Source organism: Lontra canadensis, unplaced genomic scaffold, assembly GCF_010015895.1.
Source record: "Lontra canadensis isolate GAN:19392208 unplaced genomic scaffold, GSC_riverotter_1.0 scaffold74, whole genome shotgun sequence".
In the NCBI taxonomy this organism is placed as follows: Eukaryota; Metazoa; Chordata; class Mammalia; order Carnivora; family Mustelidae; genus Lontra; species Lontra canadensis.
Window position 1 is genome coordinate 2,220,969 of NW_022631068.1, and position 19,654 is coordinate 2,240,622.

At 52.5% G+C, this 19,654-nt stretch overlaps 1 protein-coding gene across 5 annotated transcripts in view; it reads right to left on the reverse strand.

Moving 5' to 3' along the window:
- USH1C (USH1 protein network component harmonin) overlaps positions 1-19,654 on the reverse strand; it is a 44,457-nt gene that overhangs the window by 20,060 nt on the left and 4,743 nt on the right. For 2 of the 5 annotated variants that reach the window (XM_032881145.1, XM_032881143.1), the window contains exons 1-15: positions 17,377-17,459; positions 16,918-16,985; positions 15,359-15,502; positions 15,086-15,224; positions 12,018-12,126; positions 11,859-11,883; positions 11,609-11,666; positions 11,195-11,289; positions 9,399-9,483; positions 8,237-8,296; positions 8,018-8,074; positions 7,564-7,706; positions 6,468-6,533; positions 5,985-6,109; positions 2,830-2,903 (exon numbers count right to left, since the gene is read on the reverse strand). In XM_032881145.1, coding sequence (XP_032737036.1) covers positions 2,830-2,903; positions 5,985-6,109; positions 6,468-6,533; positions 7,564-7,706; positions 8,018-8,074; positions 8,237-8,296; positions 9,399-9,483; positions 11,195-11,289; positions 11,609-11,666; positions 11,859-11,883; positions 12,018-12,126; positions 15,086-15,224; positions 15,359-15,502; positions 16,918-16,985; positions 17,377-17,445 — 1,317 coding nt within the window. In that variant the 5' untranslated portion in view covers positions 17,446-17,459. Of the gene's footprint in view, positions 1-1,726; positions 1,777-2,829; positions 2,904-5,984; positions 6,110-6,467; positions 6,534-7,563; positions 7,707-8,017; positions 8,075-8,236; positions 8,297-9,398; positions 9,484-11,194; positions 11,290-11,608; positions 11,667-11,858; positions 11,884-12,017; positions 12,127-15,085; positions 15,225-15,358; positions 15,503-16,917; positions 16,986-17,376; positions 17,460-19,654 lie in introns of those variants that run through there. The other 3 variants (XM_032881144.1, XM_032881147.1, XM_032881148.1) reach the window with 2 other exon arrangements.

Here is a 19,654-nt window from a genome sequence, read left to right on the forward strand (position 1 = left end):
CACAGGGACTTACTGCCAGGTTAGGAATAAGACATGGGATCTTTATCTTCTCAGATCACGGCAATTTTGTGCATTGACGATCATGGCTGTAGATAGGCACGTGTATCACCTGGGGACTTGGTGTTCTAGCTGCTGGGACACAAGGCGTGTCACGGGCTCTTGAGAAAGTGACAAAGGATTTTCAGAGCCAGCACGAGGGATGTGATTCTGTTGTCCTTTTAGCTGTCAGTTAAATTCATGGCAAATAATCCTTCTGGAAGGCAGATGAGGGGTGGAAGTACTCTGGCTTCTACCTGGAAGCAAGCTTTCTCACTTTTAGAAATGAAATGAAAACAAAAATACCAGCCGTTCAGTTATACTGAACTAATGAAGAGAGGAAAATGGATCTCCTCTACTAATAGCAATTTCCAAGTGACATGATTTCCTGCGGGAGGTGTGTGTATGTGGAGGAAATGCTCATTCTCTTATATTTGGCTGGTTATTTGTACCTGGAAAGGATTTTACCTATCCATCTCCTTTTAATTATTTTTTCCAGCAAAATCCTGTCTGTGTGCATGTATATGTGTGCGCGCACATGCACCGTCTTCTCTAGGTGAGTTCTAGTAGAGAGAGTGCACAGAGAAGAATTAGAAATCCAACCCAATGAGACATCCTAAGCCTAAGAGTCAGGCTGTAGGATGAAAAAGATGGTCTTCTGAGACTGGGTCCTTCCTGAGACCATGGCAATGTGGAAAGGAATGCCCCGTGGTACTCTGTCCTGAGTTGATTCAATGTCATATGGGTCATGATTTGTGTTCCTAGGTAAAGATGTCAACTTCTGTCAGGAATAATATTGCCATCTATTATTTCAACAGCATTGTGTTGGAGGAAGGGGGGAGAAGTTTCCTGAACATCAGGTATTCCCATTTTACAGGCAGGGAGAAGCTACATATCATCCAGGTCACCCAGCTGTCCCCACTCTGGTTTCCAGGGAAAACGACATGCCTTGAGAAAGACCCGGTCAAGTGCTAATGCCTAAATGAGTTCACCCAGATTTATGCTGATGCCTGACTTCCAAATGCCAAGTCATCTCAAATATCCAATCTACAGACATTAACAGCAGCAGTTTCATAATCAAATGTCAAAGTGATTTAGAGAGAAAAAGGACGAGAGTTTTATGGGGCCTGGAGATGCAGTAATAAGATTTAGAGAGAAAATTCAAGGCCCAGGGACCAGAAAAATGCATTATTCTGGCACATGTGGATGCTTCCAGGATTGGTGTGGCTTGTCTCAACGACACGGCAGCTCCCTGCCTGGCAGCCAATAACCTGGTAACCTGTGCTGTGTATACCCAACCTGATCTGCCCCTGTCTGCCTGGGGCTTCTGGTCTTGGCCTCTGTTTCTCATTGGCAGAAGAACAAAAAGTAGAAGCTTCTTGCTGTGGCCCTACCCCTGCCCTGTGCCTCCTGGGGCTGATGCTGACCCAGGCGGTGCCAGATGGCACTTGGGTGGGTCTCACCCCCCGAATCTCCCCCCTCACCCCCACAATGTTTCTGTGACACCCCTTGACATTTGATGTCAGCCTGATGGGGACGTATGGACAGGGTCAGCCCTCCAAGTGAGCGGTCAGGCTCACACAGGTTAGAGTTCACAGGAAAAACAAAAAACAAAAAACAAGGCTTGGAAAGGCCAAACCCCACAACAAACCCAGTGGCAAACGGCACAGCACCCAGCCTCATATCCTACCTTGCGAATGGTTGGGAATTTGCCATCGTAACGATAAAACCACCCAAAGGCTACGAGAACACAGAGAACAAAGAGATGAGCCGCGGTTCTGCTTGGCAAGGTCATCCCCGGGCAGCAGCCCAAGGTCGGAATCTCAGGCAGACCCAACAGCAGCAGAACCTCCCCTGGCGCTGACTTACCCGGCCTCACCTGGGTCACCAAGCAGGCACCACGCATGCCTGAGACAGGCCCCGATTCCCTAGGGCCCCACCAACCTGCTTCTCCCCGGGACACTGGCTTCAGAAGTCAGTGCCAGAAAACCAGAGACAGCCCTTGTGGGGGGACGAGCTTGCCCAAATCACAGCTGCAGTGTGCGAACACAGAGCCTTGCTGAAAGAGAACGGGGCCGCTCCTGATGGCTCGTCCCTCCCGCCAAGGAATGGCTTGAGACAAAGGCAAGCCTGGGGCTCGACCTAGAACTTCTGTCACACGGAACAACACTGCCTTGTCTCATGGTGCAGCCCACGTGCTCCACCGTCGATGCTGAGAGAGAAGGCAAGGACCGGGGCCACCTCTGGGAAAGGCAGCTCAGGCGGCAGTGGGCCGATCCACCCCCAGAAAAGCCAGATCACCAGGGCACCAGCCGCTTGCTCTCCCAGGCAACAGCAGGACAGGAAAACACCTTGAACCTCAAGCTCCCTGGGCCAGCAGGGATCCCCTAAATAATTACCCACCCTGACCAGCTGGAGTTCTAGAACAGGATCTGGAAAGCCTTCTGCTGGATCAAGCTTTAACCTCTTACTTGCTGGATCTTGGGGATATCTAGGGAGTCCTGAGGGAGAGGCCAGAGCAGCAAAGGAAGGACCTGGGCTTGGGCAGTACTTAAATATCTGAACCCCTCTTTCTGTTGTTCTGGTGTGCACCAGCGGACATTCCAGCCCAGTCATCAGTCCTGTCCTTGGGTCTTGCATGCCGTTCTTGGACTAAGCCGGCCTTGCAGGAGCTTTGCACCCACCCGTGGTCCCCACCAGCTCCTTAGGGCTGGGTGTCTGTAGGGCTAGCAGGAGGCGGCAGGCTGGGCAAGCAGAGCAGCAAGGCCAGGGAGCGAAGCGGGGACGGCAAACCTGCTCTCCCTGCTCCTCTGTGCCTCCATCCGGGTCTTCTGCTGGCTCAAGCTCGGGCTCCACTCCCTGATCAGCTACCCGGGAAGAGAGGAGGAAGCTGGTGAACCGAGAAGGGCTTGGGAGACCAAGAGGCTGGAGGTGGTTCCCAGGAGCCTGATGACCTACGACACCCTCCTCTCCAGAAACAATGAGGTGAGAGGCAGAAATGGGGCTCAGAGGCCCAGACCAAACTGCTTTGCTCTGGGATGGTGCATGGAGTGTTTTCAACCTCAGTAGCTTTAGTTTTCCTGTCTGCAAAATGGGGTAACGACAGGGGCCTCTGATCTGACAGCCAAGTGAGAAACCTTTTGCAGAACATTCCGCTGACACTTGGGAAGTGAGGGACGGAGGATGGGAATATCTGAGTATTAAACACGTTTGGTGCCAAGGGCTTACAATGGAAGAACAGGTCCTCCTGGCTGCTTCTCACCACCTTGGGAACTCTGCATCCCCAGAGGATGTCAGAGCTATGTGGGCAGGGATGGAGATCCAGAGTAGGTGAGGAATTGCCAAAGAGTAAGGGGGAGGGTGTGTGGTTATTAAGACATGAATTTTGACATCACGTGGAGAATAGCAGATCATCCATTCCAGGGGCTTCCAACCTGGACTTTGGCCTCCCTAGGACTGTGGAAGGGAGTGTATGAGTCTGCTGTGAGCCGCTTATTAATATTTCAAATCTTAATTAGAAGAACTTGCCCATTCATCTACGAAAAGGCTCTAAGTTAAATTCCTTTGTTTTTGGCCCAGTTTGTGTTTACTCAACAGTGGAACATTGATGCTTTCTTACGAACAAGAATGACTACTTAATAAAATAATAGGAAAACAAATGATTCATTAATGGTGTGATAGGAAAAACCTGAACTTCTAAACCATGGGGCCTGTTGGGGGTGGAGGCTAATGGTTGGGGTCCTGGATGGAGAGAAAAGCCTAGTAATAATCTTATTTAAACCTCTTTATCTCCCCAAGGGTGCTTCCAACTTTGGGATCCTTAATAATCCCCCTCCCTCTTGCTGGGGCTAAAGAAAGCTCTTCTGGGGGGTCTCTTGACAATCTGTCCCGGCTCAGCAGAATGTTGGGACTCTGCTGGGTCAGATATGGGGAGGCAGTCCATGCTCCTGGGACAGGTGTTGGCGAGAGGAGCAGCCGGTCCCACTGACATAATTAGGATGAGCACTTTCCTTTTCCAGGCAAGAGATGTTCCCCACTCTTTCCTGTCTGTTCAAAAATGTATGGTCCACCCCTCCCAGGCACAAACCCCCAAGTCAGGTATAACCTATTGGCTAACAGGGCCTCAAGGCTGAAGAGTGGCCCAAGAGGAGGCAGCGGAGGCCTGGTCCCTGCTGGCCCAGGGTAACAGAGACAGTTCTGGCCTTCCAGGGATGGGGAGAGAGGCAGGAGCTGAGCTGGCTTGGAGGCCTTCCTGCATTTCCTGACATTCCCAAACGAGATGGAATTGCTGGTGCATATAGAGTTGGATGGAAGCAGCAGCTGCCCCTCACAGGCAGGCAGGCTGGGGACATCAATCCTGTGCTTTGTGCATTCCCTTAGAAGACATTTATACCTTCAAGCAAAGGGAATTCTTGCTCCTTTTATTCAAGAAGATTGATTTGGCTTAAGAGCACTAAATAAATAAATAGCTAGATAAAGGGTTTTTATTTTTTATAGTTCCTGAGAGGGTGTGTTTGCTCCGAAGCCAAGACCCAATTTCTAGAAAGGTACTAAATTGACTGGGATTACTTTCACAAGAAGCAATTAAAATCAATTTCTCTCCTTCTGAAGCTCCTGTTTCACTCATAAGAGCAAATTAGCTCCCTGACTAAAACAGATTATTCACCAGGAATTTAGCTCTGGCCACATCCTCGACTAATACCAACTGTCGTGGGGGGAGGCTGATGAGAGCTTGCTTTGTTCTTCGGAGAGGAGCGGGAGATGACACCCTGCCCTACAGCCAGGAAGGAATGTGCTAGCAGATGTCTGCCCTGCACCAGGGAGGGGTGAAATGGAACCATCCAGATGCCCTGCCCAACCTCTTCGTTGACTGTGTTGGCAAAATGATGTCCCTCTAGGGCTCAGGTAGGCTCCAAAGTTGGGGCCAGAGTTGTCCAGACCCCACCCATCACAAGATCCTGAATGGTTGCGATACAGCAGAGATGAGGAATCTTGGTTCTTAAGTATAGGTTCACCCCATCTCTAGAGGTTCCCAGGTCAGCTGAGCATAATCAGCTGCAGTAGAACTGGCCCTTTGTCACATAAAGTGAGAGTAAGGCTCAGTATGGAATCCTGGACTCGTGGGATGCTATGGCCCCCAAGCTACCTTGCCTGGCTTCCTACCACCAGCCCACTGGAGCAGCATGGAGCGTGAGCCCCCACTTTGCCCTGGAGGTGTGAGCTGCCCTGTGAAGAGACATCCTGGCAGCTGGGGTTGACAGGTGGACCAGGGAGCAGGCGGTGGAGGCCTGCCCTGAAATTGGAGGTAAGAACCCAGGACCAATGAAGAAAGGAGGTGCGAAGGGCGGAGGGAGCTGAGCCCCAGGATGGCCACAGTGTAGGCCTAAGAGTGGTCTCAGTCCTCTCCCCACCTCCATCCTTGAAGGGGGATGACCCTAGTGCACACACTGGGATGCAGGTGGCAGGGGCACCTAATTTAGGTAAGCTCTCCCCACAGTTACCCATCAGCCTTAGAACCCCAGTGTCCTCTCCAACATGAGCGCTTCCCCTCTTTCTGGCTGCTGTTGCACCCACCTCTGACTCACAACCAGGTAGGACGTCAACATGTCCCCCAGCAAACCGAGATGATGATCCCATGAGCTGCTTGCTTTTGCCAGAGCTCTTCCCAACCTGGTCAGCAGCCCCAGGGCATGGGGAGCCGTCCACCTGCCTGAGTCTCTGTCGTGGGGGAGAGCCTGGTTCCCGGGGACAATGGGACAGAGAGATCCCTCCCACCCCAGGGCCCTGGCACACTGCTGCCCCTCCATGAAGAAAATGCAGCCCAGGGAGCCATGGGCTCCTCACCTGGGGAGGTGGTGGTGAATGGAGGAAGATCTGCATCTCTGTCTAGAGACTCCCCAAACCCCTGGCCCCAGAAGGAAGCCCCACCCCCAGCACGTGATACGTACACTTAGGCTTGCGAAGGGGTACTGGGTGCACTTCGGCGGTGATGGTTTTAGGTGAGAGCAGCTGTTCCTTTGAACCCCAGTCTTCTTCCCACTGCTTCTTGAACTTTTCCTCGTCTTCTATAATCCTGAAATAAGATCCCCATGCCTGTGACTGGGGTCAGGACTTTCATAGGCTCCCCGTCTGCCTATTGGGAAACCCTACACGGCCTGGGGAGAGGCCAAGCGGCTCCGGCTGCGGTGAAGCAAACACAGGCCCTGGTCCTTGTATTCTACAGCGAGTGGGAACGCCAGCCTAGGGATTATAGGACCGTGTTCTAGTTACCCCAACATGACAGGCTTTCCTAGATCTACGGAATGGCTACAAATAAAGGAGGATCCACCAGGGGACAAGAGGGCCAGGCAAACTAGGCCTGGAGGTGGCCTCTGGCCAGTCACATCCTGACACAGACAGGTGTATGCAGACACGTGGACCCGGGCACTCACTGTTCCATCTCCTTCCGGTATCTTTCATTCTCCTCTGCTGCCTTCTGGGCAATTTCCTTTTTCCTTCTGAAACACAAGTTCACAATGGCATGTTGGAGCCCATGCAAGAGACGTTCACTCTTCTTGTAGCTAATTCTTGATTTGAGAAAGGTTTAAAATTTTTCTTCCAGGCTCCCTTCCAAGGATGCCTGGACCAGATTTGGATGCCGGGGGAGCAGGTCCAAGAAAATCTGGGCCCTGGGCTCTGGTGTGGTTTTGTCTGGCACTGCTGAGCTGAGACTCTGCGCTGCCAGGGATGGGAGGCTGATCGCAGGAGGCCACACTCCGTGTCTACCTGCGAACACTTAGATAAAGTGACTGAGGACAGGCAGGGCCTGGCTGGAGCAAGGTTGTCCAGGAGGAGGGCCCCAGACCCCATATAGTCAGGGCTGCCGGTCAAGGCCAGGCCAACGGGTAGAGGTATTTCCAGAACTGGTTCTTTAGGCTAATTCTGTGATGGGGAAGAGGTGACGATCCTGTCTACCTTCCTTTCCCAAATTCTTTTTACACTCCTAGGATGTATCTGGATTTGGATTTTGACAGTGGGTCTTGGTGTGTGTGTGTGAATTGCTCACCACATTTATTATCTCAGTCTATCATCTCAACCAACCTCGGGAAGAGTGGGCCTTCTTACCACAGACAGCCGTGAATCCCACCCAGCTTGGCCATATGTGACTTGGTTCACAAGTGGCTTAACCTCTCTGAGTTATAAGACCGCTCAGTCTCCTCACCTGTGAAATGGGTTAATACCTCGTATCTTCCAGAGCTGTTGTGGGAATTAAGTAAAACATAAATACTGGCCCTGATACAATGCCAGCCCCACAACTGATACTCCACAAATGTTAGCTACTGCTAGTAGTATCCTCATTTTCCATACTCCTGGGTTTTGGAAGTCAGAGGCTCTCCTCAGCTACAAGAGAAGAGCCTCGTTGTCTGGAGACAAGGGATGGATGCACCGATCACCCCTGAGCCCATGTGATGAAGGCAGGATGAAGGTGGCCCGGGACACATCAGGTGGGGGGGGTAGGGGAGGCCTGGCTGGACACACTCCACTCACTGTCGCTCCATCTCCTGCTGCTCCTGGAGGATCTTGTTGGACTCCATCGCCAGCCGCTTCTGCATGAGAAGCTCCTGCCGCTGCAGCTCGCGCTGCCGGGCCTCCTCCAGCCGCTCCCGGTCTGTCAGGAACAGCTCCCGGCCCTGAGGGAGTGAAGAGAGGCCCCCGCTCAGTCTCCCGGGGAACCTGGGCATCCACTGCCACAGCCCCGGGGACCAGGATGCAGGTTGTCTTCTTATCACCATGGCCCCCGTGTTAGGCACTGTGGCTCCTGGTCGTCTCTGAGCAAGCTTCTCCTGGCTGGGCAGAGATCTCGCCCTCCACTCTGTCAGAGCTTCAGGAGCGGAGACCCTCTGGCCTTTTCCAGGAGGGTGTGGCCGAGATCAGGGGTCTGAATGGCTGGGGCTGGAGGTCAGGGGTTAGGGGCCCCCTGACCAGGGCATTCTGGACTTACGGCTCCAGCTACGATGGAGATGGTCAGGCTTCGGCTACTCTTCAGCACGTTCACGGCCTGGTGGGGGGACAGGAGGACAGCTGGCTGAAGCGCAACAGACCAGAGCAGTCAAGGCCTCCGGGGAGCACAGATGGTCTCAGGCCCCATGGTAGGGCGAGGGAGAAGAGAAGTGAACGGCAGACAGGATAATGGCCAGCGACCCAAGACCCCGCATCTCACCTCCTTGTGGTCCAAGTTGGAGAAGTCGATGCCGTTGACTTCGACAATCTGGTCCCCTGTCTGGTGGAGAAATGGAGAGGGATCAGTGCGTTTGCACTACCTGTAAACCCACTCATCCACGGGGAGGTCTTCCCCTCGTGTCCAGGGTCAGATGTTGAGCCTTCAAGTGGCTGCACCTCAATTCTTCCTGATAAACACAGCAGTTAGAAAGCTCCCAGGACACCTCCACTTCTTATCTCTTTTATTAACTGTCAAATATTATGCCCTTAGAGATTCATTCCTTTGGCTTAATTTATGACATTCACTTTAAACACTCAGTTTGTAGACATAGGATCCTTTGGGTTTCTCATATAGCAGAGGCTATGCTGAGCCATAATAACAATTTGTATAATAGCTAACATTTGTCAGTCCCTTACTATATGCCAGGCAGTCTGAAGCATATGTATTAATTCATTTAATCCAATGACTCTAAAAGGAAGGATATTTCCCTAGAGGAAACTGAAGCACAGAAACAGGAGTAACTTGTCCAAAGTAGAAAGAAAGGGTTCTGGCTCTGGCACCAGACCACCTAGGTTTGAATCCCAGCCCTATCACACTAGGTACATGATCATGGAAAAAGCACACACTTTCTGCCGGTCTCTGTTTCTCCATCTGTAAAATGAAGATAATGACCGTACCTAATGCTCAGAGTTCTTATAAATTTTATTTTTTAAAAAGATTTTATTTACTTATTTATTTTGGGGCAGAGAGAGAATGAGTCAGGGGGAGAGGCAGAAACAGACTCCCCGCTGAGCAGCAAGGAACCCAGGACCCCAGGATTCTGACCTGAGCCAAAAGCAGATGCTTAACTGACTGAGCCACCCAGGTACCCCAAGAGTTCTTATAAATTTGTATAAATTTTAAAGGCCTTAGGACAATGTCCTACCTATTAAACACTCAGCGAATGTCAATTATTATTACTACATTTCCAAGCTCAGGACCAAAGGCTCTCAGAGCTGGAGAAGACTGTAGAAAGATTGAATGTGCGCCTTCCCATGGGGGTGGGTAGGAATCATCGGCCAGTGGCTGCTGAGAGAAGGCTGTGTGGGAAGGCCTGCGTCTCTGTTGCTCTGCGATCATCGTCTGACCCATCCCCCACTGGGGCCATGCCAAGGTCGCTCACCTCCAACCCAACCTCGGCAGACAGGGAGCCAGGCTTCACATTGCTGATAAAGATGCCAGGTTTCTGGACAGGCCCACTGGAAATGCTGCGGGAGAGACGGGAAATGCAGATGTGGCTCTGCTCATCCCTGCAGCATTGTTCATTCCCAGTGTTCTGTCCCCTCTTCCCTCATGTCCAGTGCTCTGACCGCTCAGGACCCAGGTCACCCATGAGGCTCAGTTACCCATGGTGCTCTGTTGTTTACCTGTCGGGCCTCATTTTCCTGAAGCAACAGCCACAAAAATCTATTTGTCATTCCCCGCTACGCAATCCCTCACCCAATATATGGCACATGCTGTTTCTTTTCTCTTTCTAGAACTTTCCTAGTCATTCCTTAAGACTCAAATGCTATCTCTTCTACAAGGTTCTCACCAAACTCTTTACTCTATCCCAAGCCTCAGCTAGTTCCTCCCTCCTCAGTACTCCCAAGATACCCCCACCAAGGATGGCATTTGTACATAATTTCCCCTCCCACATCTGTGGCAGACATCACTAATCAATCACAGCACTCTTTCCCACTAAACTTAGATACAGCCTTAGAGTTCTTCTCAAAGCACAGTGGACTCTTGAGCAACCTGGGTTAGAACTACATCAGTCCATTTATATGTGGATTTCTTAGAGTACAGTGCTGTAAAAGCATTTTCCTTTCCTTACGATTTTCTTAACAACAGTCTCTTTTCCCTAGCTTCCTTTACTGTAAGAATATAGTATATCACATGTAAAACACAAAGTACGTGTTAAGCAACCGTTTAGGTTATCAGTAAGACTTCCCGGTCAACAGTAGGCCGTTAGTAGGTAAATTTGGGGGGGAGTCAAAAGTTATGTCTGGATTTTGGATGGTGCCGGAGGTCAGCACCCCTGATCCCTGTGTTATTCAAGGGTCAAATGCCATACTCCAGGCAGCCACCACCAGTTGATTAGAAAGAGCCCGGGACGGGAGACCTATGTGCCTGTCTCTGACGCAGAACACAGCTCCATCAGATCCTTGCCACTCTGTGCAGTAACTCTCCAGTGGCTGGTCTCCATGTTCACTATGTTCTACAATATAATCTCTTAATCTCTTAGGAAGGAGGGACTTTTTTTAAAAATCACTTATCTTGGCAAAAAATGTTGAATAAGAGTGAATGAATGGAAATAATACAAAAACCTCACATAATGATTGCTAATGTTTGGAGGTTGCTTACCACCTACTAGGCACTGAGCTGTTACTTTAATTCTGTCATCTCAACCCTCCTCACAACAACTGGTTTTGTGGGTATTCTTATCCCCAATTTACAGAGGCTCAAACTAGCCTCAGAGTGGCTAAGTGACTAGCCCTAGGTTCTAGAGCTCCTAGGTGGCAGAGCGGGGGCTAGAACATAGATCTGTAACTGTAGCACCTGTGTGCTTAGTAAGAACACCCCACGTGGCCTGAGGCCTGTTTGTAATTCCCTGGATGCCACTTAAGGAAGCCCACAAGGTAATAAATGACACAGGAACTGTAACAGAGATGATAGGCTGGACAGGTTCCCTTTGCAGTGACTTGAGGGCCCACAAAAGGAACATGGCTCTGCCTTTGGGCCTCAGTTTTGTCATCTGTACAATGGGCCTGTTAGCACTGTCCCTCCGGACATATAGGGCTGCTGTGAACCTCAGGGAAGAAAACAGGCACCGAAAGTGGCATCTCCTCAGAAGCAGTGGTAAGAAAAGGGAGAGGTGTTAGGGGTCTCCTGGGGTCTCCTGGCCATATTGAGCCTCAGGGCATGCCAGCCACCCACCTGCAGCCAAGGCCCCGGGATCCTACTAGGCTGATGAAGACCTTCTTCTCCTTGTTTTCCCGACTGCCGGGGAAGGCCAGGCTACTTCGCCCACCCTGGAGGAAGGACGGGATAAGGGTCACTGGGCCTCCACATCTGTGCAAGCGGCCTCCTGATTTCATAAAGCCCTTTAGAGCAAGCATTGCTGTCTCCCCCGCTCCATGAGACTGCTCACCATTATGTCCCTGGGGGGTATATCTGCCCTAGCTGGGCCTGGCTAAGGGCCCACCACCCGCAGGGACATTCTGGATGCCCTGAGGGCCTGTGGGAAGCCCCTGGATGCCCATTTCTGGGGCAAGCCCTCCCTGTGGAACTGGCTGCTCCTCCTTGAAGGCAACCCCATCCAGACCACATCACAGGTGTCCTGGCCCTTACCCCAGATTCTGACACAAACTGATCCACGTACTGCCATTTGAGGGGTTCATCTGGGGAGCTGGGGGCAGGGAAAGAAGAAGAGCGTTATTAGAGATGTCGGAGGAGCTAGGCTCCAAATCCAGATCTGCCCTTTGGCAGCTACCGCTGGCCCAAGAGCAGTGCCAGCCTGGCCGACGCCAGACCCTGCGGCCAGTGCCAGATCCCTGAGCCCGCAGGGAAGGGTCTGTCTGCAGAGGCGGGTCCTGCTCACCTCTTCACAGGAATCAGGCCGATGTCTGTGGGAGAAAGGCAGGGGGGTTAAGACGGTTCCTCTGCCCTCCCTTCTTCCCCCAGGAGCTGGGGACCCCACTGCCGACCCCACCCTAGCCCATGTCTCCATCAGCGCCCCATGCCCTCTGGCCTCACTCACGTCTCACTTTGATGGACACGGTCTTCTTGGTGCGGATGAGGTTGATGACCTCCTCGTGGGTGCAGGAGGAGATGGAGTAGCCATTGATCCGCACAATCTCATCCCCTACCTTGGCCACAGACAGAGGGAATGAGCACCGGGTTGAGGGGGCATCCGGCAGCAAGACAGGCTTGCCTCCAGAGGCTCTAAGCCTGCTCCCCCGGAAAAGGGACGATGACCATGCCTTCCCTCAGAAGAAATCTTGGCATGCTCCCTAGTACCTTGTTACAACCAACCTACTCGCCATCAGCCTGAGGGGGTCCCTGGTAGCGACATGTCCAAGCAGTCTTTCTGGCCCATGTGGCAGATGGGAGATCCAATGTGGGAGGTGAGAGGCACAGAGTGTGGGTAACAGAGCTGAGACTAGAACTTGGGATTCTGTCCCCTGAGTCCAGTGCCCCCTTTGCCCCACTGGGTCACCATCAGGCTCTGGATCCCATGCAAAGGGCAACCCTTCACCTAGATTCAAGCAGCTCTTCCTTGGCCTTTGTCCCACCCCACCCCAAGGAGAAGGCTCTCCCGACCTTGTTAATCACTGAAACATCATAACTGAGTCAGGATGGGGAACTTCCATGATTCCTGACTCAAGTTCACATCACTGACACACACACGACTTCTTCCCACTCTATGGATGCTCAGGGGACATTGTAAGTCTGCTACAGGCCTGACTCAAGTGGTTTGCTCGAGGTCACCTGGTTAGTAATCAGAATTGCTATGGCCAGAAACTCTCTAGGTTTCTGGGGACACCTCCTGTGAGGAGAGCAGCTGGGCTACCTCCTCAAATCTACTTTTTTTTTTTTAGATTTTATTTATTTATTTGAGACAGAAAGAGCACAGAGGGAGGGGAGAGGGAGTAGCAGAATCCCCGCTGAGCCGAAAGGCTGACTTAGGACTCCATCCCAGGACCCCGAGATCATGACCTGAGCTGAAGGCAGACACTTAACCAACTGAGCCACCCAGGCGCTCCTTACACCTATTTTTTTTTTTTAATAGCAACTCTGTTTCTGTTAATCAAATGAGGAAACTGAGCCTCAGAGAACTCAAGTGGTTTGCTCGAGGTCACCTGGTTAGTAATCAGAATTGCTGGGATCTGAAGTCAGGTCTCCCTTACTGACAACAAGCGTGTCTCCTGGGCATCTGGAAGCAGAGAGGAAGGGCACCTGGCCAAGCCTGGCTGTAGATCCCAGCATCCTGTCCTCTCTGGATTCTTGCCACCTGTCACAGGTGACCTCAAGTCCCATAGGAAAAGCAGAGATTACTCTGTGCATTTTATGGCTGGGACAACCCAGGAACACAGAATCATTCTCTAGCCCTGGATGATAGAGAACATTATGCCGAGCAGACGGCCTACCTTCAGACAGGACACACCTGAGGTGGACCGAACAGGTCAAATCAGCAGACCTTCAGTCCAGCCAGGATGTGTCTGAACATGTCTCTCCCCTGCCTTCCAGAATCTTCTCTTGTCTTCAGATCTCAGGCATGAGATCTTCCCAGAAACATGAACCCCAGACAGGTGAATGGAGGTGGGACATTTTCCCCAAGCTCCTCTGAGTGAGGTTTCCTGTCTTGTTCCTAAAGGGAACCTGTTGGGGACCCCAGTCAGAATGATTCCCACACAGCCCCTGGCTCAGGCTACACTATCAGCTTTCCTCTCGCTCTCGCTCCAGCACGGAGTCCTGCAAAAGGCCCTTTGTGCAAAGGCCAAAATGAAATGACGATCTGAGGGACAGGGGCACAAAGGACAGATGAGCCCGTCAGCCCAAGAAAGAGAAGATAATTTATAAGCCTGAGAAACAGGTGGGATGGCAAAAATGCCCCGATGTCCCCAGTCATGGAGGCATCATTGAGAAACGCTTGTCCTAGCAGGAGAGCTCGCCCTGGAAAAACAAGAGGGCCTCAGGCGATGCCAAGAGAGGAGCTCATTATGTCTTTTCTCTGGCTGTGTTTCTGGGCTGGAAAATGTGCCCCACAGGAGAGGGGTAATGAAGTGGCTGAAATTTCAGCTGCTGCTGGCAAGCTGTGAGACAGGGATTTAGAACAAAGCGATGTCTGTCAGCTCCCACTTCCCACCTCCCCCTCCACGGGGTCTGAACCAGGCTTCAAGCCCCCTGAAGCCCCTCTCTTGGCAGCCTGATAACAAACATGCTGGCAGCTCTGGGAGGGGCTGGGAGGGCTTCTTCTATCTGGACATATAAGATCACAGCTCTGGGCTCCAGCAGGAGCGAGATCTGGAGGTTGGCCCATCTCTGCTCAGACTTGGAGGTGTGGGACCTGAAGGGAGAGGCACCTAGGGTGCTCAAGAAAGATCCCTGGGCTTGGCAGTCAGGAGATTTGGGTTCAGATCCCGACTCTGCCACTTATTGGCTCCAGCTCTAGTCAAGTCTCTGAGGCTCTATTAACTCCCTAAGATGGAGACGATACAGTGAGAACCGGTAGTGAGCATGTCGCCCGGCACAGTATAGGTGTTTAATTTCCCTCTCTGGTTACTTAACAAACACATAGCACCGTATACTGGGCACTTCTGTAAGTACTTTATAGTATGAATTCACTTATTCTTCATGATAACCTGATGAGGTAGGGAGTGTTATCATTACTCCCATTTTACAGATGAGGAAACTGAGGCATGGGGTTTAGTCATTTCATCACAGTCCCATAGCTCATGAACAGCAAAGCCAGGAGAGTCTGGCTCTGGGGAATCTATGTTCTTAAGCACCACACTACACTGGGAATTCTTTTTCTCTTCCAGTTAAAGGCTACCTGTCCAAAGCTCCAGGTGCCAGGATGTAACTACACTCCTCCTCTGGGAAGTAGGGGAGGGGATGTTAAATGCAGCAGCCAGGCTCCCAGGGTGACTGAAGAAGATAGGCGATTGCCTGCAGCCTGATGTCTATGGGCCTGAGGAAAATCTGTCAGGATGTGCCAGCCTCTTCCTTCCCCAGAGTCCCAGAAAGGCAAGGTGACCACGTTCTGTGGGGAGACAGGAAGCCTGAGGCCCTGACCCCCCATTCCACTGGATTCTGCTCGCTCACCTGGAGCCCGACACTGTCTGCCTGACCGCCTTTGATGAGGTGGGAGATGAAGAGCCCGCAGCCGAACTCGAGGCCCCCACGAACGCTGAGGCCAAGGCCTTCGGGGTGCAGACGGTCCAGGCGCACCTCCTTCAGCTTCCTGCCGCAGGAGAAGTCAGTGAGGGCCCAGTGCCAGCCTAACTGCTGCCACTGACCCACTCATGAGTGAGTGACCCCGTTCAACCCAGGTGACCTTTCCCATCCCTTCCTCCAGCCTGGCAGCGCCCTCTGTACCTGGAGCGCCGGGGTGTCAGCTGGTCGTACTCCACCTGGTGTTTCAGAGGGATCAGGGGCCTGATGGCGTCAAACAGTGGCAGGCGGCTAGGTTCATTGATGACCAGCTTCAGGTCCCCCACGAGCACGGCCACATCCATGGTTCTGCAGAGACACCGGGAACACCTGGAGCTCCATCCATGGCCATGGCCTCTGACACCCAAGGGTTCCCAGAGGCAGCAGTCCCAGGCTGGGTCCCCACCCACTGGGTCCAGGCCCTGGAAATGGAAAGAATGCTCCTGAAAAGCCCAGAAGCCCTAACTCTGGGCCAGGTGCTTCGTAAGAGCCTCATTGTTTCCCAATAAATGTCACAGGGAAACTAGTGAGGTAGGGATTGTTAACCCATTCCTACAGAACAAGGATTCAAACTCAGCTCTGCCTCCTTCTGAAGCCCAGGATCTCTCCAGCTAGGAAACTTCATAGGAGATGCTGATGACCGCACTTCTGCTCCACAGCTAAGCTCTGTCAAGTCTGCCCTCATAGTATCTCTCATATGACTCCTCCTCGCCCCGTTCAGACCCTCAGCATCTCTGGCCTGCCCTTCTCTTGCTGCCACTAACCTGGTCATGTTCGTCTCATATTTTCTAAGTGTAAGTCACTCTCCTTCTCAAAACCCTTCAGTGGCTCTCCATGGCCTGGAGGCCACCACCCTTTCTCCTCAGCAGGCTCAGGGCGTCCATGACCTGTCTCTACAGAGCTGCTCCGGGCCCGTGGCTGGTCCTGTGTGCCTTGAGTTCTGCTCCCCCAGAATACCTGTCATTTCCCATTTGCCCCCTGTGCTTTTGTGTCTCTGCACTTGTACTCATAATTGATCCCTCCACCTGGAATGTCCTCTGATATTTCCACCAGTCGACACCCTTCTTAGCCTTCAAAACCTAGCTCACACCTTCTTGGTCCCCCCCCCCCCGCCCCCAGGATTAGAAGCAAGACTCCTTTCTTCCCATCTGGCTTTTACTTCACCTTAGCAGTTATCTTCCTGCAACTCCTATTAGAGTTCTTTGTGTTTATAGAGTCTGTATACTCCCCCCACTAGGCCACAAGTTACTGTAAGAAAGAACGTAGATCTTATTCATTTCCAGATTCCGCATGGTGCCCAGCAAGTAGAAGGAGCTTAGAATGTGTGCTGAATGAATAAAGAAGCAGGTGAATGACAACAGACACAACGGACGTGTGGCTGGGGCCCTCTGGCATTTATGGTTCCATCTCAGCAATCATATTCTATTGAACCTCTCTTGACAGCCTTCCCCATTACGAGCAACCTGAGGGTGGCGGCCAGGCTGACTTGTTCCCTGGTGTACCCTCAGCTCCTAGCAAAGAGCCACCTGCTGAGTATTGGAGTGATTATTTGCTGAGGCATGTGAAGGACGTGTCCGTTCGATTCCCAGGAGCATGGAGCATCCGCCTCCCTCCCAGAGCTCCCCTGAATGGGAAGGGGAGGTTTCCCTCTCTCAGAACAACTGAGCCCTCTATAGACAGGTTCCCAGGGGGTCCACAGGAGCAGGACCCCCCCCCCCACTTACTGGTGATACATCCGTAGCACGTCATAAAGATAGTCCTTCTCCGCATCATTTTCAATCAGGAAATCTACCTAGAAAACCCAAGGGCAGAGTTCTAGTCCTAGGCCCAGCATGCCCACAGCAGACCCCAGGGAGAGGGAGGCCACTGCCACTCCCCAGCATCCCGACAGGGCTGGGGCTGCAAGAGGAGGGCAGCCAGGGTCCAGGCTGGCCCTCTGACCCCATCAGCCACAGATCACCCCGATGGGGCCACGAGAGTGACTCTGCACATCCGGATGAGGCCAGGCTGACCCTCATCCCTCAGGGCACACACCTTCATATGCACACACCTCCCCCTCCCTATGGCAGTGATGTACCCCCATGACAGCAGTGTCCCTGCTCACCCTCGTGGCCATGTCTCCAGGATCTAGAGTGGCCATGCCAGGGTCAGCTCCCCGGTCCGGAAGAAGCCCACTGTCTTACCTGATGGTGGCTATAGTGCCGGATAACTGCCTTTAGAAAGGATTTGGTCCATTCACTCAGATAGCACATGCCACCCACCAGAAGTCCCCGACCATCTCCCGTGCCTCCAGTGTTAGGGGCCAATCCACCTTGGCCTGGCCTGGTCTAGGCTGCCTTGGCCCTGACTTCTGTCCACTAGTTAGCCTTCTGGCCACTCCTTCACCTCTCCAGGCCCCTTCAGTCCCCCGCTTCCCCCCCCCCAGGGGGAGAGTCAAGTTACATCATTTCAAGTTTGCTGACGTCAATGGCTGGGACTCAAAGGTCGGGGTCAGGAGCTGTTTCATTAGCACCTCGATCCCAGGGGAACTGGTGGGTCAAAGCCCCAAATTCCACCTCCTGGGGCGGTACAGTGTGAATCTCTACACGCTGTAGTCTTGGCTCTCTCTTTAACCCACGTCTGAGAAAGAGGGTGAGAAGGGCCTGAGGCTGGGAGGGGGTGAGGAGGCCCTGAGCTGCACACAGTCAGGAAAGATTCTCCAAGACAGGGCTCGGACTCCCCTTAAATGAAGGCAGCTTTCAGCTGTGACAAGACATGGTGGTCTTGCCCAAGTCTGTGACCCATTCTTCTGGGACCACTGGAACAGAGCTAAGAGGGACAGAACCAGGAAGATGTGGCAGACGTGTGCGGAGGAGTGCCAGGAAGGTGGTGAGCCAGGACTGAGCCAAGAGGATAGAAGGAAGGCTCTGGACTAGAGCAACTGGAGTGTGTTCCTCATCGGGCAGGCACCAGTCGGCACTGTGCGCCTCTGCACGGCACGGTGCTGTCGAAGACCTACTGTGTGCCGGGTGCTTTACCCTGAACGCCGGGTATCAGGAGAATGGCACAAAGTGCCCTAGAGCAGGGGGTTCCTGAAGCCAATTCTTGGACTACTCCTTGTTTGCTTGTTCAGGCCATACTCTCACTTACTGACTGCCAGCTGTGTCTGAGGAACTTGACGTGAATTCTCTTTAACCTTCTAACCACCCTCTGATGTGCATGGATATCATCACCACACGGATGAGGAAAGACCGGCTCGAGGAAGCAGCAGAGCTGAGACTCCAACTCATGCCCACAGGCTCCAAAACCTCTGCCTTTTTTCTAACCACCACAGGGGATCCACTTACCAGATACAACTTTTTGTATGCATTTGTCTAATACACGTTTATTGAGCAACTACCGTGTGCAAGACACTATGTCTTCTTTTTCTAATTAGATTTTAAAAGCTTTTCCTTTTCAGGGCCCTTGGGTGGCTCAGTTTGGTTTAAGCATCTGCCTTTGGCTCAGGTTACGATCCTGAGATCCTGGGATGGAGCCCCCAGTCATTCTGCACCCCACCCCCACCACCCCTGCTCGTGAGCGCATGCACTCTCTTTTCTCTCTCGCACACGCTCTCAATAAATAAATAAAATCTTTTAAAAAAAAGTCTTTCCTTTTCTTGAATCTCTCCTGATATGGGCACAGAAACCCTAAAGGAGCCCACCACCTACAAAGACTTTGTCATCTCCATCCCTCCTTCCCCGCCCACCTTGTGTCTGGTCCCCTCTGTCCTAAGGCAGCCTTCTCTGGCTGATGCTTGATGGGCCCGTCTGCTCTCAGTCTGTATGGTGGGGGGAGTGGGGGTTCAGGCCCCTTGTCTGGGGCACTTGAGGCAAATGCTGGGTTTAGCTTTGGGCCCTATCCAGCCTCATGTCCCAGCATTCCTCCATATGGACTGGCCCTTCAGGACAGCTGCACGGGTTGGGGGGAGAGCAAACCACATTCAGCTCCTGCAAATACAACTGCACATGTGCACCCGGGGAGCGAGAAAGAAAGAGCAAATTAAAAAATGTTGTTCCGATCGAGGAACATCTGCCCTCCTCAGGCTGTTCTGGGGATTAAATACGTGAATATATACGAAGTACCTCCCCAGTGCCCAGGGCTCCAAGATTTCAAGGGCTCAGAAATGTGGGCTGCATCTCTTCCTTTGTGTCCCCAGACCCACTCTGCAGCCTTCTCCGTGCTGCCCTGTATCCTGGGAGGCTCTGCATGGGCCCCCTGCCCTCTGACACCCAGCCAGTGGTGAGAGAGCCTGAGGAGAAAGGAAATGGGGCTCTGACTCCCCAGCTGGCTTTCTGCTAGATCACCTTACAGCGCAGGTCTGAGCTTTTCTCTGCAGCCAAGGTTCTCCCCTGTTCTGCCCTCCCCTGCTTCAGGAGAACCTGGCCTCCTGCTGTGACCCCAGGCTCCTGTGGCTCTTAGTGGTGGTGGGGGGGGAGCGGG